Below are 16766 nucleotides of genomic sequence, written 5' to 3'. Positions count from 1 at the left end.
GCTGGCTCTGTGGGAACAGAATGGGAGAGAATTTCATCCCAGATCTTCTTCACCATTAACTGCAGTGATTATTTATGGCGCTAAATCCAGTGCCAAGAGACCATTTGGCCATTTTACAAAGACACACAGAGACACAGTCGCACACGTTCTTTGTATTCGATAAGCGATATCTTTTTAAACAATTATGGAAGGACATTTACATCAAAGCACATATTATGATGCAGAAACAAACGGTATTTTAGTTAATTTAATTTACTTTAACCTGTTTAAAAGCAAAGTTTCTTACAAAAATCTCAGCAGTAAAGCTGTACATAAGATAGGAACTGCTGTTTCATTTTCCAGTGTTTAAATATTCAATAACTGACTGCACTGAAGACTTTTAGGCCAAACATATTCCTTAATATAAAGCATGTGATAATTCCCCATCCCATATAAACCAAAATTCTGAATTGATCTTTGTGATAAAATGTGAGTCCAAGTGAAGACATCTATCAGAACCGGTCATTAACTTTACTCCTTTGGTCTAGATTTAACCCAGAATACAAATGACTTCACTGTCCAACTTTGGCTTTTAATGGTTGCTAAATGTGCATGTGATTAGCCAACATCTACTTCAGACAAACTTCATGTAATTTGTCCAAATGGGAAGAGTTCATACATTTTTAATATATTAGGTTTTGAAATTCACATTAACGACCGACTAGATCGATGAGCTCTAGGGCCTCTTGATGTCACGCTCTCTGCCAACTAGCCGAAAATCAGCTTTACATGAAATTCAAATGACTTCACACCTATTGAGGGTCACATTAAAACCTTACAAATAAAACTTTGCGGTCGAGCTCACACAAAATAGACCTACGAGTCTCCGCTGCTACTGGGTCAAATGCAAGGGCCGAATAATAACAGAGAGATCAAGTACCCCGGACCCCACGTGCTGAACACACATTGGCAATCTCGTGCCAGGATACGCGCAGATCGTGCCAAGTCTAGCAATAGGGGCGTTCGCCTCAGCCAGGACGGGTGCCAACCTGACACCAATCTAATATGCAAATGAGAAGCTGGCTGACGACGTGGTAGAGGCTTCTGTTGGGAGGATCACCTGCACCTCCTCTCACAGGACACGCTTTTCAAAGGGGTTTATCTCCTTAAACCTTCTAATTAAAATGAGAAATCCCTAAGCCACCAGCACTCTGCATGAAAAAAATGATTATTAGGAAAATTCTGTGTCCCACACCATCTGCGACCCTGGACTTGTGGAGGTTTTTGGGAACGAGACGGATAGAGCGAGCAGGAATGGGACTAACATATGACAACACCCTTTCTACACCCGTTAAAAGTGCCTCACGGAGATACATCAACATCACACCCGATCTACATTGTTCGCACCTAATTACTGATATTATTAACAGGCTATTTATTCCAGAAATGGTCTCTGAGGCTCTCCGGTGCGGGTTTGAGAATGCTACTTAGAGAACCTTTATTAACAAGTGCGGTCAAACAACTCCGTTTGAAGCACGTTGGCATCTGAGCTTAGAAACGAAAGTTTTTCTACATTCGCTGAATGTCATGTTTACACAAACATGTCATGCTGGACATTCTATATCTGATTTGGTATGAATCCTCCCTCAGTAGGATCTGGAACAGAAGGGTTGACATCACGACAACACAGACTGGAGCATCACGTGAGTGGATTGTACTCCACCTCCAACCATCCACACACACATATGTACGCCTACACACACATCTGTACCTCATGTTCATCCGCACATTCAACATTCACCCTAAAATACAACAAATTGTATCATTCAAAAGAGATGTAATTCACAAACATCTCAAAAACGACAAATTTGTGTCTTTGTAACAACTAAAGAATAAGCCAGAGTTAAACACACACCAAAGGCAATATCATGTGATAGTGATATTACATCTTTAAAGCATACCGGGGCTAGTTGACACACAGTTGAAGGGTGTAAACCTCAATAACTTAATACTGCAATGTTTTGTCTTCTTTTAAAGAAATGTAGATGAGGTATTATTCACCCAAAACATTCGTGATCATCATATTTTTGGACAAACAATCAAATTTGGGGATTTGTGAAAGGATCAAATATACTGGACATCAAAAGTACAGTTTTCAAAAGTCATGTTCATCATTCATCCCCTTGTCATTCATGTCATGACTTTCTTCTGCAGAATACAAAACGAGATACTTTGAAGAAAACTGCTAAACCAAAAAACATGGGCCCCGCATGTTTACTTTGCATTTACATTAACATTTATTCATTTGGCAGACACGACTTACAGGTATTTTTTTTACAAGTGGCACATTACTGCAGAACAATCAGGGGTAAGGTGTCTTGCTGAAGGGCACTTCAATAATGGCCTGCTGGCACTGAGATTAGAACCTTCTGATCACAAGCCCAACGCTCTAACCATTAGGCCACAGCTGACCCTTTGTACAGTATAAATGCACACAAAACCACTGGGCCATTTCTCTAAATATCTTCTTTAGTGTTCTACAGAACAAAGAGGTTTGATATGAAAATAATGAGAAATCGTGACAGTTTTTGGGGTTAACTATCCTTTTAGGAAAAATATAGCTTCAATTGATACAGAGAAATTGTCATTTATATTTTGATATGTTGTACTGTAAAACAATGTATTAAATACAATCACCTAAAGCACAACAATTTCATCTTTATCACTGAGCTGTAAACACAATCAATTCACTAAACAAAACAAAACTAAAATTACAATTAAACACCATCCCATAACATTTGATATAAATACAATAAAATAGAAAGTAATATATGTATATAAAAAGTGTAATCTGTGTAAACACCATATGCAGGCACTGGTTAGGTCTATTGTTCACTATAGAAGCTACAAAACTCTATAGCCAAAACTAAATAATCTGAACTTTTTGAGAGCGTTCGTACACTTCTGAAATAAAACTGAGATGAAACAGGGCTTGCTGAAAAAATGCGTTATTACATCTCCATCACACATTTAATTTTTAAATAAAAACAATGATCGTGTTAAACGCACGAAAGCATCGCGATGGGAACTTTTTACCGACCACAAATACTCAAACAAAGCGAAGTGTTGCTGCTCATTTCTCAACTGTTCGTTGATGGCAGCCTTGTCTCGAGGGTAGCATATGTTCTGCCTCTCTCCGAGTCGTGTGAAATATCGCCACTGTGGGGTTTATCTGACACCTCAACATCCTCGCACGCAAAATCAAGAATCTCACTGCGGAGAACGGCTATATGCGCATGTACAATGCTCCCACCTGTCAAAAGCATTAGGTGTCGGTACAGACCTCTGCGCGATTGATTGGAAATGATCGAAACGACTTAATTTGTTACAAAAATTAAACATCCTTCAGATTTAGATTATTATGGAATATGTCTATCTATCGTCAATAACGGCCTATTTTATGACACTTTCAGAGTTTTGAATCTCTTGATGTAACCTGGATTCTGAATGCTGTCACGCAGATCTTTCTGGGGATGACAATGCGCAGTCGCCGGGGAATAGAAGATCCAGGGATGCAGACTCCTGATCCGCAGTCTGTCGCTGTCTGGCCCGCGTCCAGCTCGGTTGTGAACAAGGAGCCATGCAGACAACCTTCACTTTCCCAAACCCACCCTGAATAACACCTAAGGAACATCTTTTTTTTTATATGGAACATATAAAAGAAATCAGGACAAAATATGTAATATTCTTTAACTTAAAAAACTATTATGTATATTGAAGCAGTGATAAAAATTGTATTCTTGAATATCATTAAACATCACACTTTATACATTTAAAAGCGTTCATTCATTTTTTATCAGTATAATCTTGATTACATTTCATACCTACATGTAAGAACGAAATCCGACATTGGGTATGTTATTGTATTATTTTGACACAAAAGGATATTTGAATTTATGTTCACTTCTTGTTTTTTCCATTAAGATTTTTTTTATTGCAATGTAGTTGTTAAATAATGATCTCAAGAAAGAACTGCCATCAATTAAACTTTATTGGACTGTACAAAACAGCGTGACAGTGTACAAATCGGCACAAGACCAGGTTAATGCATTCAGTCATTTTTGCACAAAAAAATCATTTGGTGATAAACATTATAATGCACGAATCCACTACTTAAGACGTCCATCACTTTGCATAAATGATCTGTAACAAATATAATAAGGCAGGTATTCCCGACATGAGCTTACTGTACAGGACGACCTTTCCATTAGACATTTATACGGTTTAATTGAATTTTTACAGACGTGATTCCTCCGAGATGCCACCAATATTATATTGAAGACTTTACATTGGAAAAAAGTTAGAACTGTCAAACAATCTGTTGCATATCACGTTGTGATAATCATATATCATCCATCAGTAAAATTAAGCGCAGATAAATGTGATTAGTGCCGAAAATTGAGAAGACGCCCAAAACTCGATTGTCAACATTGATAGAGTTAAATTACATAAATAAAATAATGCTAATGTGTCAGCTATTAATACATGTATAATTATATCGTTTTTAGGGATTATACATTCATGGCCTGTATAATTATTATTAGGCCTGATTAATGCCTTTTTATTGTGGTCTTAGATGAATTATTATAAGTAATTAGGGTCGTTGTTTTAATTATTATTATTAGTAGGAATTGAATATTATAAAAAGCAGGCAATGAATCAATTTATTTATCAATATACAGCCTTAATAGAGCCAAACAAATAAGTGTTTGTAATTATGCATGGAAATTAAATTAACTTCACACTGTTCTGTTTACTTTCATAAACGAATAATTATGATTATTTAAAACGATCCACTTTTTCTTTTCAGAAATGTTAAACACTAAATTTGCAGAGCACCCTTTACGCGGTTATTGCTTTTCGCTTTTACTAAATTCTCACCGCAAATAGAAAAATTGATAGCGAATAAATCTCAATTCTGCCTTTTAACCTGGCACATAGCAAGCCTGTATAAATACTCATACAGGTTTACAATCAATTTTACTGAAAACAAAGATCAGACTATACGACTGAAACACGTCGGTGGCTTTTCCCCCATCCAACTATTACACATTTTTTCCGGGCATTTTAAAATAATACACATTCACTTATGAACACTGTGATTTCTGTAAGCCCATTTTCCATTTAATAAAAACGGATAAATGATACAACATCAGATGGCCCAAACCCAGCGCAGAGAGGGGCTATAAAAATAATACATGTGCGATTGAAAGTCCTGCATTTCAGTCATTACCCACCAAAGGGCCATAGTCACATTTGACTTGCTCTCATTAATTATGAAAAGTCGTGTTTAATTCATCTTGCACCGGGTAAAACTGACCGCGGAGGTGAACGTCATATGGGAAATGAGGATCCGAGGAGCCCCGTGCGCTCTGGCTGATGGAGGTGCGCGGCGGCACCGCGCAATAACGCGTGCCATAGTGGCAGCTCTTGCCGTAATCGATCGGGTCTTCGTGCTTAAGGGAAAATATCCCGTTAAAGTTAATAGGAGGGCTTAAGGGAGCATCGAACTGAGGGCTTGCGCATTCTGGAGAGACCCTTTCGTAGAAAGACTCATAAGAGCTGCAGTAGTTGAACGGCCTGAAGGGTTTTACAGCATCTATAGCGTTATTACTGTGTCCGGAGGGCGTCACCACACCGGGACTGTGATAGGTAGTGTACATGGAGTCATAGGGTGATCTACCAGAGAAGGATGCCTCACCGTTGACCTGATCCGAGATGAAGTTCCTCGCGTTCAGTTGGAGACATCCAGCCACTAAATTGGTGGTGGGCTGGGAGAGCCCCTTGCAAAGGGTCTGAACAAAGGTCAGGAGGTCAGGCCTCTTCCCCATGCTCAGGACCTCAGAAAGTGCCCAGATATAGTTCTTGGCAAGTCGCAAAGTTTCGATTTTTGACAGTTTCTGGGTTTTGGAGTAGCAGGGAACCACCTTGCGCAGGCTGTCCAGGGCATTGTTCAGACCGTGCATTCGGTTCCTCTCCCTTGTGTTGGCTTCCATGCGTCTCAGCTTGACCCTGTCGATCCGAGCTTTGGTCATTTTCTTCTTTCGAGGCCCTCTGCGCCGCGGCAGACCGTTCTCGTCTTGTCCGTCCTCCCTCTCGTCATCCTCCTTCTCCGAATCGTCGTCCTCCATCATGTGGCAGAGGGTCTCCTCCTTTTTGAATGGCTCTTGTTTATTGACCTTCATTTCACCCATGCAGTCCCGTGAAAAGTTTCCCCCGAATTGACTGTCCATTATGACAGGATCATCGAATGGCAGAGTCAGCATTGTGCTCTTACTGGGAATGAGGAGAAGATAACAGATCTTCTGAATCATTCAGAAATAAAAACAATCCAAATAAACAGCTTACATGTTACATTAAATACAGTAACGTTAAAATTATACATCAATTGTGACACATCTGACAGAATTTCATGAGCGACAGCAAACAACAGTGATGTTGACTCTTTAATCAAAGCCATTCAAACATAAATCTGAAGATGATATAACAAATACTGCAATGCAACCATGTTGCTCAAAAATGCAACACTGAAATATGTAAATGTATTTTCATGCGTGAAATGCACCAGATGATGTATTTTTTTAACTAAAGACTTTATGACAAAAAAATTAAATGTGCAGGCATAGTCTTCCCTCGAATAGAATAAATGTCTATTCTCACCCTTAAAAAAACTTTCAACTTTACCTGGATTACGAAGGCGTCAGATGACGGTTTTCATATTTCCAACTTTTTTCAGCTCGGTTTTTAGCAGGTGAACAGCTCGTGGATTTTTCTCACCTCCCCACTGCTCTCCTTGTCTCGCGCTAAGAGAAATGACACTGATGCCAACTGCCAGAGCTGGTACCCATGCCATCTGCCGCTGACGTCACGTGGCATGGGCTGGTCACGTGACTCGGTCCCAGGGGACCTGTATTCCTCCCCTGTTCATCTGGCGTGTGCCTGGAGCTGCGTACCACTGCAAAACCACAAAGCACCCTGAATAAAGGACCAAGTATCAGCATCCACCATTAGAATCTGATGGCATTGGTTTGAATAGACACTTCAACAAACGGTACAATGTGGCTATTTCCAACAAAGCTATTTTCCTAGTCTTTGCTGTTCATTTAAAAGGAAGCATAAGATTTAAAGAAAAACATTTGATTTTAATGCAACCACAGTACCGGCCTGAGCAATTTACAAATAAAAAAAACATTTAAATAATTTACATAAGGTATTGGGTATTGGTAAAAAACGCAAACTGGAAAATATACGAAATGAGTCTGTACTGTTGAATGACAGCAAGTATGGAATGATTGATGGCTCCTGTTTGGCTGGTCAATCTCTTCAAGGGTGTTTGCCAAATAACTGAGACTGAACTGTCTGTCATCAAAGAGGCCAATTTAGGTTTTGCCTTCCATCTGATGGTAATGAAAAAATTATGCTTCGAACAAATAAATAATTGAATAATGAATAAACGTTAGATAGTTTTACTGTCTGAAATTAACTATAGAATATGAACAGTATTATTTTATTTCCAGCACCGGTGAAGATAATGGTTGCTTTGTGGTTACACACCTTCTAACTCACACCATCCCTTTCCGACCCCCTCACACACATTTATTTAAGAATCAAAATGGGGATATACAACAGACAATAAAGCTTAATAGCTAGATTAACCTAAAAGGAAATTGGTATTATTTTTTACTCAACCACATGACGTTAAAGAGTAAGTAACATTTTATCATGAAAATTACATTTCATGCAGTGTGTTTTGTTGCGGTGTTTGAAAGTAAGCATTCTGCCAAGTTGTAAATCCCAAGGGAAATAAATAACAAATTTATTGGCTTGTAAAAAAGGGAGTCGACTCCGAATAACGCAAACGAGACGTGACCTAGTCTGAGTCTCTAACCGCCGCGTATCTACGTCACTAGAAAAAGTCCCCGCCTACGATTTGTTGGGACTGCCGCAAAAACTTCCCTCTCCTCCCCCAAACACTGTCGTTCATATGTGATGCATGTGCATCATGTCTAGAGCCTCTGTTCTTCTTTGTGAAACGAAGTCTGTCTTATTTAAACTACCAAAGTAAGAAACAGTGGTTACAATTAATCTTTCAAACGACACCAGAGGAGTATAACCACAGTCACTTTAAACATGTTTTAAGAGCTCCCGGCGTCTTTGGAACACAAATAAATATATTTTAGGGACATCCTAGAGATTTCCCTGACTCATCATAGAAATCATGGTTATAGTTGTTGTCAAAGTACTAAAGACATCATTAAATTGGTTCATCAACTCAATTGTATATTTTTGAAGCGACGAGAAAACTTTATGTGCGAAAAACAAATCAAAGTAACGACTTTAACCAATATTTTCCCCTCTGTCATGCGCCGTGCAGCGCACAAACCGAATGCGTCAAAGTCCTCTTGTGAACGCGTACCATAGACTGACAATATGAGAGGAGATGTCCATCCAAGTCGTTATTTTGGTTTGATTTTCGCACAAAGTATTCCTCGTCTCTTCAATTCTATAACCATGTATGAGGAGGCCTTGAAATCTCTCGGATGTCCCTTAAATATATGTATTTGTGTTCCAAAGAGGCCGGGAGGTCATGGGCGAGGAAAACATTACAGTTTTGAGGTAAACTTTTCCTTTAAAATTACTCCTAAAAGAAGAACACCTTGGTCACGCTGACTGTCTCTAAAGGAAGGTTTATTCAGGTTTAGTTTACATTTGAGGACAATTCTTTTCCAAAACTATAGCAAAAAAAAAAGCCCACTAACGTAAACGTCTCTGGCATCTGGCTGTTCTTTGCAGCAGTAATTGTCCAGAGCTTTGGGTCCTCCCATGCTGAGACCCGACACCTATGTTTTCCATTATCATTGAAAGCTCCTGCTGAACCAGTTACGATTCTCTCTCGCTCTGTCTGTCTGTCTGTCTGAATCAAAAGCTCGTTTAATGTCCCCCAGGTGCATTTATCCCTCTCTGAAGGACAGTCACAAAAAACACTAAATGACATGCAACACCTTCCTGTTCTTGAACTAGATAAATTGGCACTCAGGATGCTGACAGTTTTTAATGGTCCCGTACACGAAAGCTACACATCAAGCACAATTTTGGTACCGCGCATTAGTCATGAGCGATCAAGTAAAGTGGAGGGTTGGTGAAATGGAGCTTGTTGTAGTTTTATTGGGATATCCGGGTTGATGTGGACTCATCAGCACAACGGAAACATGATCAACAAAGCATACAGATGCAGTTTGCTGACAGCGACAACTCAGTCACGCATGATTGGCATGTACCCTTGGTTGTTTGTGTTTGGGAACACATGCGCACGGCGCGAGTCTCTTCTGTGCCCCCTCCAAAAATGCCTCAGCTGGTGACGGGCTTTCCGGTTCGACACACACACACCAACATCTGATGAGTCAAACTTCCTCATTTCAGACTAATCACTTGACTGCACTAATTGCAAATGCAAATATGCAAATTCATATTAATTAATTACTCTGTTAATTAGTTCTCTGGTCTTTTTGGGCAATAAATCATTGTGCTACAGAAAGGGAAGAGGGCAGGCCTATCCTGCATAAAAAATGAAGAGCACACGCTCAGTGAAGGATGGGGCAAAAGACCTGAAACGTCAGAAAAAAGAGCAAAAGAGAAACAAAAACACAAAAGCAAGGGCTGGGCCAGACAAGCTCGCTCCCCTGACAGACCTTCTTTATACCCAGCAGACTTGCGGTGGAGGACTGGCCCCTTCTCATGTGGAACACTCGCCTGACAAGAGCTGTCTGCCAGTGATTTCAAACACATTAACACATTTAAGGTCTGTGCGATGCCAGGAGCAGACAGCAAATGTAGGCACGTAGATGTTCACACGTCAAGTGGCATGCGTACACACATGCGCACCCACAAGCACCAAGATCACTAGCTCTGCTAAAGATGGTCTTTTGAGAGTTGTAGACGTCTGCTGATGGGCCTGCTTGCAGCTAATAGCAAATACAATGATTTGATGACAAGTAAAGCCCAGATATTACTTGCCTTCGTTTTTGAGAACATGTCAATTCTTTTGAAAGATACATGCATCTTTTCAGTAGGATAAAATGTCATAAAATGTTTGATTGTGCATGATTATTACGTTTTTACTATAATAAAAGAGGGTGTGTGCAACAACCACAGTGTTAACGTTAATGGTTATTAAACAAATATGGCATTTACATAATTCATTCGGTACAGGAGCGTATCAAAATTAATCAAAATAATGTTTTTTAAACATCTCAAACGAGGAAGACAGCTAAAGCTTTGTGAGTGTGCATATTTACAATAAAAAGCTAAAATAAACAATTAACTTCTGCAACTCCAAAGTCTTTTTGAATGCAGCAATAAAGAACTACAATATCCATTTCCCAATCTCGTCAGCAAAGTAGTGGTGATCACGTGACTGGGTGGCGCATCATCGCGATATGTTTCGAAGCGTTTCAAAACTCGGCAATATTTCGCCACTAGGGCGTGTTGATCGGAAAGTTAACTCATAAACCAGTGTCTATGATTCTGAACTATAAATCAAGAAATAAAGAACCGCGTTTGTAGTGATCTATGCACAGTGATCATCTCGAGATAAGTATCACTTAATGTGAAATCTAGTCATATTTGACTAAACAAACAGCCATATGTTGTGTTATTGATATATGTTGAATAATTTGGCATTTGACATACATCATTTATAAGATGAGAGCAGTAAAAGGTCAAAGGTCAATTGCAGCCTATGTGACCGTATTGAGAACAGCCCTGTGAGGTATGTGATGGCAAATCATAACGTCGAACACCTTATCAATGTTGAAATACCGCACTCCTACCACCTTCATTTTTTTGGATGGGCATAGGTGTAGCCAAACATCTGGTGTTCCAAAGGTATGTATGTGTTTTACATTAATAACTAAATAATAATCACTTAATATTCTGGCCATCTGATTGCCCAGTAATAAAACTACACAATTTTTAAGCCCTCAAATCCTATAAAAAGCTATACAACAGAACATTGTCAGACACACAGGTCAACATAAAATAAATGTTAAAGAAATACAAATTGTCACTTAAACGAACGCTTCAACTAAGACTCGTAACTCGTAACGCCGGTCAAGAGCACTAACCTCTCGTCCACACATTCAAACAAGCACCCATGCGAACACACAAACTGTAATTCGCCAACGATTGTCCGTTTTAGGGCAACCCGTGCAAGTGACCCCTTGTCTCCGTGGAGACGCGTGTCGGATTCTTTCGAAGCCTCGAAACGATACGGCACATTTGATTCAACTGTTTCAGTAGTTTCACAAAGCCTCGCTCTGCCCACCATTCAGAGTCGGGCACCTAGTAGTTATTGTGGCAGTAGTGACTTTCAAGTTGGTTGGTAAATGAGTGGAAGGAAAACACAACGCTGACGAAGTAAGATGCAACCGTTGGCTTTGGCGTGTATCACTGCGCACAGCACATTTGTCCTTCTCTGACTGGAACTATTTCATCTCGCGGAAGATTTTTGAAAAGTCTTTAATATTAACCTATCTATATATATATCTGTCTAAGAACTTCATTAATGCATCTAAAGTTCAGCTTTTCCCCAATTCGTTTCCTTCTAACATGCAACCCCATTGAAGCTAGAACAAAATATGCCTTTGATGTCAAATATGAAAACAAAGACTTGCTTTCCCCCTGTGATTCGCATGAGGAAATGATCTCCTCAGTGCCGCTGATTCACACTGTTAAGTGATTTTAATTTCACTCGTGTACCTAGCCAATGCTATAGTCCAGGGACCAGTGGAGGCGGATGGGGTAAGCTTGTGCGTGTCTGTCGTGTGGATGCACTGTGCCAAAAATGTTGATGTGACTGTGATTTATGTCAAAGTCGTGCCAAGAATTTCCATCAGGGTGAACATTCTCCGAGCAACCTCGTGCTTATCACCCTCCGTCTTTCTCTTTCACAACACGATTGCTTAAATCTTATCAAATCCGGCCTGGGTGTTGCCATTGGTAGGAAGGGGGCTTACATTTGGCGCAGGTGAAAACTTTGGCACGGGTTAAATGGGTCATACCCTCTCTTTTGGCCCCTGTGGAGGCACACATTGGACCGATGCTGTCATTTACAGTCTCCTGCAGTCCTTTGCGATTGTTGCCCAGTCCAGATTAGGTTCTTCTGGCACTGTTCATACTGGGCTTCTTCCTAAACTGTCTGGCATTTGCTTGCGTAGAAACACTGAATGCAGTGATAATAGGCCGTATCTGGCTCAGCATGAGACCATAATGTGTCCGTCCACAGTGAAATATTGAAATTGTTAGATGAATATCTCTAAAAACACACAAAAAAAACATCTGAACGGGATTAATCGCGCTGGAAAATAATACTCTCAACGCTTGATATGTGTGAGTACAGGTGACGTACTACATTTGCCAAAATGGGCAGTGGGACAACGCAACCCGTTCTGGATGCTTAATCCCGAAATGATGTCCGTTTGACTTGATGTTCATTTTTCTCAATGGAAATGTTAAAAATGTCTTTCTTCTTAAATTATTCCAAAGACGCTTTGGCACAGGATCATAAGAAATGCAAAATTATACTTTTTAATTTTGATATTACATAATGCGCAACATGATGTTATCATAACAAAAAAGTAGTGTATTACTGTATATTACTGAAACAGATCATAAAAAGGATCAGGCTATAGGCTAGTTAGACCATATGCAGAAAAGTACTATAGTAAGCTAGCATTTAATTGCTCTCTGCCATTGTTTGTTATTTGAACATTGTAGGAATGGAAATATTATGCATTAGTGTGGCCCCAGCTGCTTTTTTGTATGTCATTTCATCATTTGCCATCAGTGGCTTCTCCAAGCTTGTCTAATCATCTATCCCGACGCAATGAGTGGCACAACCAAAATTGTTTTGGAAATCTGCCTATTTTTCTTTTTATTGTGACTTTCCTTCACTTTAATAGCTAGAGAGTATATATTTTAATATTGAATGTTATATTAAATATTAAATGCAACTTTTCTTGAACTTTCTTTACCAGCTAATATAGGATAATAGTAGGCCTACTAGTCTCGCGTAGCGCTGCTTTCTTTGGCCAAAAGAAGATGCCATATGACTGAAAGGTCATGTTTTGTCACGTTTTGTTTTGTGCCACGTCATGTTTAGAGGCGTGGAAATGTCCCCACAGAAACAGACCGGTGTAAATTGACTAACGTGTCAAAGGTTAACAGCAACAAAATGATTATAGGTTTATGCCGTAAACGTTTAAAGTTTTAAGAATGAATCGTTTAGTCGATCGTGAAGTTTAAAGTGCTTACTGTTTATGAGACCAAATGCTTACAATTAGCTAACATATACTTTATATACGTATATGAACATAGTATAGTTTTACAAAATATATCATGTCTATTGCGTTATCATGTGTTTATTGTATGTTTTAGCTGTAAAAGTTATTGTAACTTAATAAAAAAAAACAGTTTGATTGATATTAATTATGCACTATAAAAACATAGTTATCTGTTTTTGTAAAATGAACGCTTCACTCGTTTAATTTGTCACTTACTAATATTTACTAACTTACTAACTTTATATTTTATTATATTAATTTGATAAAAAATATTTTATTTGAAAATGAGTAAATGTTTATTTGAAGATCCTAATTTAAATATGTCAGCTTGATACCTCTTTCTTTAATATTCTTATGAATAAATGACTGACAGAGACCCATCCTCTATCAGCCAATCACTGTGGCCATAGTCAGTGAGCTTGCGGACATCATCCAAAGCAACGAGGTCAACCCGGCACTTTCTCTTAGCTTAAGATTTATTTCTGCTCCTAAGTAAAAGTTACTCCCAACAGCGATGTGAATAGGTTTTAAGAGGAAACTCTTGGCTGAACACTTTTACAGCTGTTTAGGAGAGCTCTAAGTGGTAAGATGAAATGTTGTGTGAATATGGGCCCAGATGCTTAGCCAACGGTCCGTGGACATTACGTCTAAGGCTAAAACTAATAGTGTACCACCAAAACCAAGACAATGTTGCAAAAAATCTGGTAGATATTTGAATAGTAACATATTCCTTTGCATGTTTCACGTCTCATTAAAGCATGCACGTGTTTCTGTGAACGCACAAACACTTAGAGGTGTGATTACACGCAAAATATACAGGCACGCATTTTTATACAGATTGGTTCTGTTTGGTGGTGCTCACATATCGTTCCTTTAGTGCCAAAACCCATCTGGTTCCAGTTTTTTTTTTGGATGTACCCAATTTAACCTCAGTTGGTCGAGTGGAAGGATCCTTGTACCGGTTTTGGACAGCGTGCCGGACAGCTCACCCTAAGGAGCAAGCGGAAATGTCCTTGGTTTCAGCAGGCAGCTGTCCCCACTTAAGGCCTTAATTTAATCTCCACTCTCGAACCCTCTGAGGCTCCTGTACATTTTCTGGAATACAAGAATTTGGCAGCACAGACGTTCAAACACACACGCTTAGTCTCAGCTCTCGGCTAAACTGTGTTTGCTCTCCGAAGGAATTCTCCAGGGATGATGCTATTGTGAAGATAGCTGGTAGACTACAGAACATTATATATTTTTTCTTTTATAATAAGATAATACCTTCATATTCCATAAACACGCAAATCATTTGAGTTACATATAACTTCACTGTGGTTGTTCTGTGTTTGTTCAAGTTGTTGCCTCCTTTGAAATGTTAGCCTGCTCTTGCGTCCTAAGGTCCCATCTGGTCAGTCTGGTGGGGTTTGGATTAGTCACGGTCTGGTCCCTGTGACCAACCGGCAGCCTCGTGAGGGTCTGCTCAACCCACCCACAGAAAGCCTGTAACTAGCTGCATCCAAAACGAACTCAAGAACACAGTCACATTCCAAACAGCATCTCCGTTCTGCTCAGATCTGAAACTGTGGGATTTAAACCCACACATGAATATTGTAAATGACCACACAAATAAAGAGAATTCATATTAAACATTCCCATCTGAAATGTACTGACCCACGGAAAAAAGAATCGTAGAGGTAGGGTATATATTTATGTATTGATATCAAAGCAACAATGCAAGATCCTTTGAAATATGTGTCTTCGATATTCTTTGTTGTAAAGCTTCACACTAACAATAAGCACTCAGCATTCATATTTTGTAGGCAGATTTTTGTGTGGAAGCCGGAGTAATTGTAACAGATGTTGAATGATTAAATTAGCAGTTGCGGGCTGCTCAAATATTCATGTCGCGTTGAGACACGTACCATTACGAGCAAACCCCATCGAAGACTGCTTGATTATATGCTTTTCTTTGCATCTCGTAAGGTGCAAATGTCTCCAAGACTTTCTTGGTGAGAACGATTCCTTCTGCCGGTAAGAGCGCCTGTGATGGCCTTGGGCGATTGAGAGGTCTTCGAGGCTTAATAAGCCTGTTTAAAACATTTTCACATGGCTGTCAGCTCTGAGGTTCATGAAAGTTTAAGACACAGATTCTTATAGATGGCATGGGAAGGACACGTGCCCTGGAGAAAGGTACATCTCACCCATCTGCTCCAGATGCCCCCGCCAGCACGTGTGAAATCCCACACGGGATTTGTAAACTAGAAAATTTGTGTAGAATAACATAATAATAAGAATAACAGGTGTAGAATTTGAAACAAGACCCAAAATTAATGGCATGGCATTGTATCATTATTTTATGAATAACAATAATCGATATTATATTGTCTGATTGCATCTGTTTCCTAAATGTACAGTACTTTGTATACATGGAAAAGCCATGAAATTTTTAAACATTGTGTGTTATTGAATATATTATATTACTTATTGGTAATCTACATTGGACTCTTGGTGACATCTAGTGGTTAAAGACTAAACCGGTAGTTGAGATGCATCAGTCCGAGCTAAATGGCTTCATTGTGGTTATTTAAGAATCTCTTCTGCGTGACAGAAAAAACTATAAGGCAACATGTTTAACATTTATTACATTAACATGATCATTCAAAATAAATACATAGATAAACAGGTAACACTAAACACTGAAACAAATAAATAGCAGATCATATAAATTTAGGAACCAGCCTACCCACTAGAAAGAAAACCACAATAGAGAGCTCAGTCGTTTTGAAATAGAGCAAGAATACAAAAGTTTGCAAATGTATACAAAACCTCCGAGATAACTCATCAATTCCAACCCAAATATCTGAGATACTGTATGTCTGAATTATTGTATTAGAAACGTTTGATACAAGTTGATCCTTGCATAAAACAAAATGCAGACCTCCAATTCATTTTTGTGTTATGATGGGTGTTTGCGCATCTATTATTGGGTCAACAAGTTTGCTTCTTTGTCAAAGGAACTTCAAATTGTAATGCAATGCGAGAAAAGATGTAGATGTGCAGAAGATGGAATGAAAAAATAACTTTTGGGAATGATCTATTCTAAATGTTAGAACGCGTAAAACCAATTTAACTGTCGTGTTTTCTCAAATTGTTAACTTTAACCTGCCATTTGCGCTTTAGCCTATATTTCGCCTATATTAGTACTACATCCTCTTAAATTATTTTTTTACTAAAGATACGTTTTACAAAAGACAAGCATTGGACTTGTTTGTGCATATTTGAGTTTTGTGGACAAGAGTCTGTACATCTCAAACTCCCCCTCGCGCTTTAGCAGGTGGAGCGTGGAAAGACCGTATTGTGAAACTCACACACTTCCTATTATTAGGTTAAGCAACATATATC

At 39.0% G+C, this 16766-nt stretch overlaps 1 protein-coding gene across 1 annotated transcript; it reads right to left on the bottom strand.

Moving 5' to 3' along the window:
* Positions 1-5309: 5309 nt before the first annotated feature.
* neurod6a (neuronal differentiation 6a) lies at positions 5310-6892 on the bottom strand (the record flags this gene model as incomplete). The annotated part of the gene is made up of 2 exons (XM_079447235.1): positions 6733-6892; positions 5310-6315 (listed from the first exon to the last, which is right to left on the bottom strand). The coding sequence occupies exon 2, from the start codon at positions 6303-6305 to the stop codon at positions 5310-5312; it is 996 nt and encodes a 331-aa protein (XP_079303361.1). The 5' UTR covers positions 6306-6315; positions 6733-6892.
* Between the last annotated feature and the right edge of the window lie 9874 nt (positions 6893-16766).

This window comes from Barbatula barbatula (assembly GCF_947034865.1).
Source record: "Barbatula barbatula genome assembly, chromosome: 23".
NCBI classification, from domain to species: Eukaryota; Metazoa; Chordata; class Actinopteri; order Cypriniformes; family Nemacheilidae; genus Barbatula; species Barbatula barbatula.
This window is presented reverse-complemented; position numbering and strand designations above follow the sequence as displayed.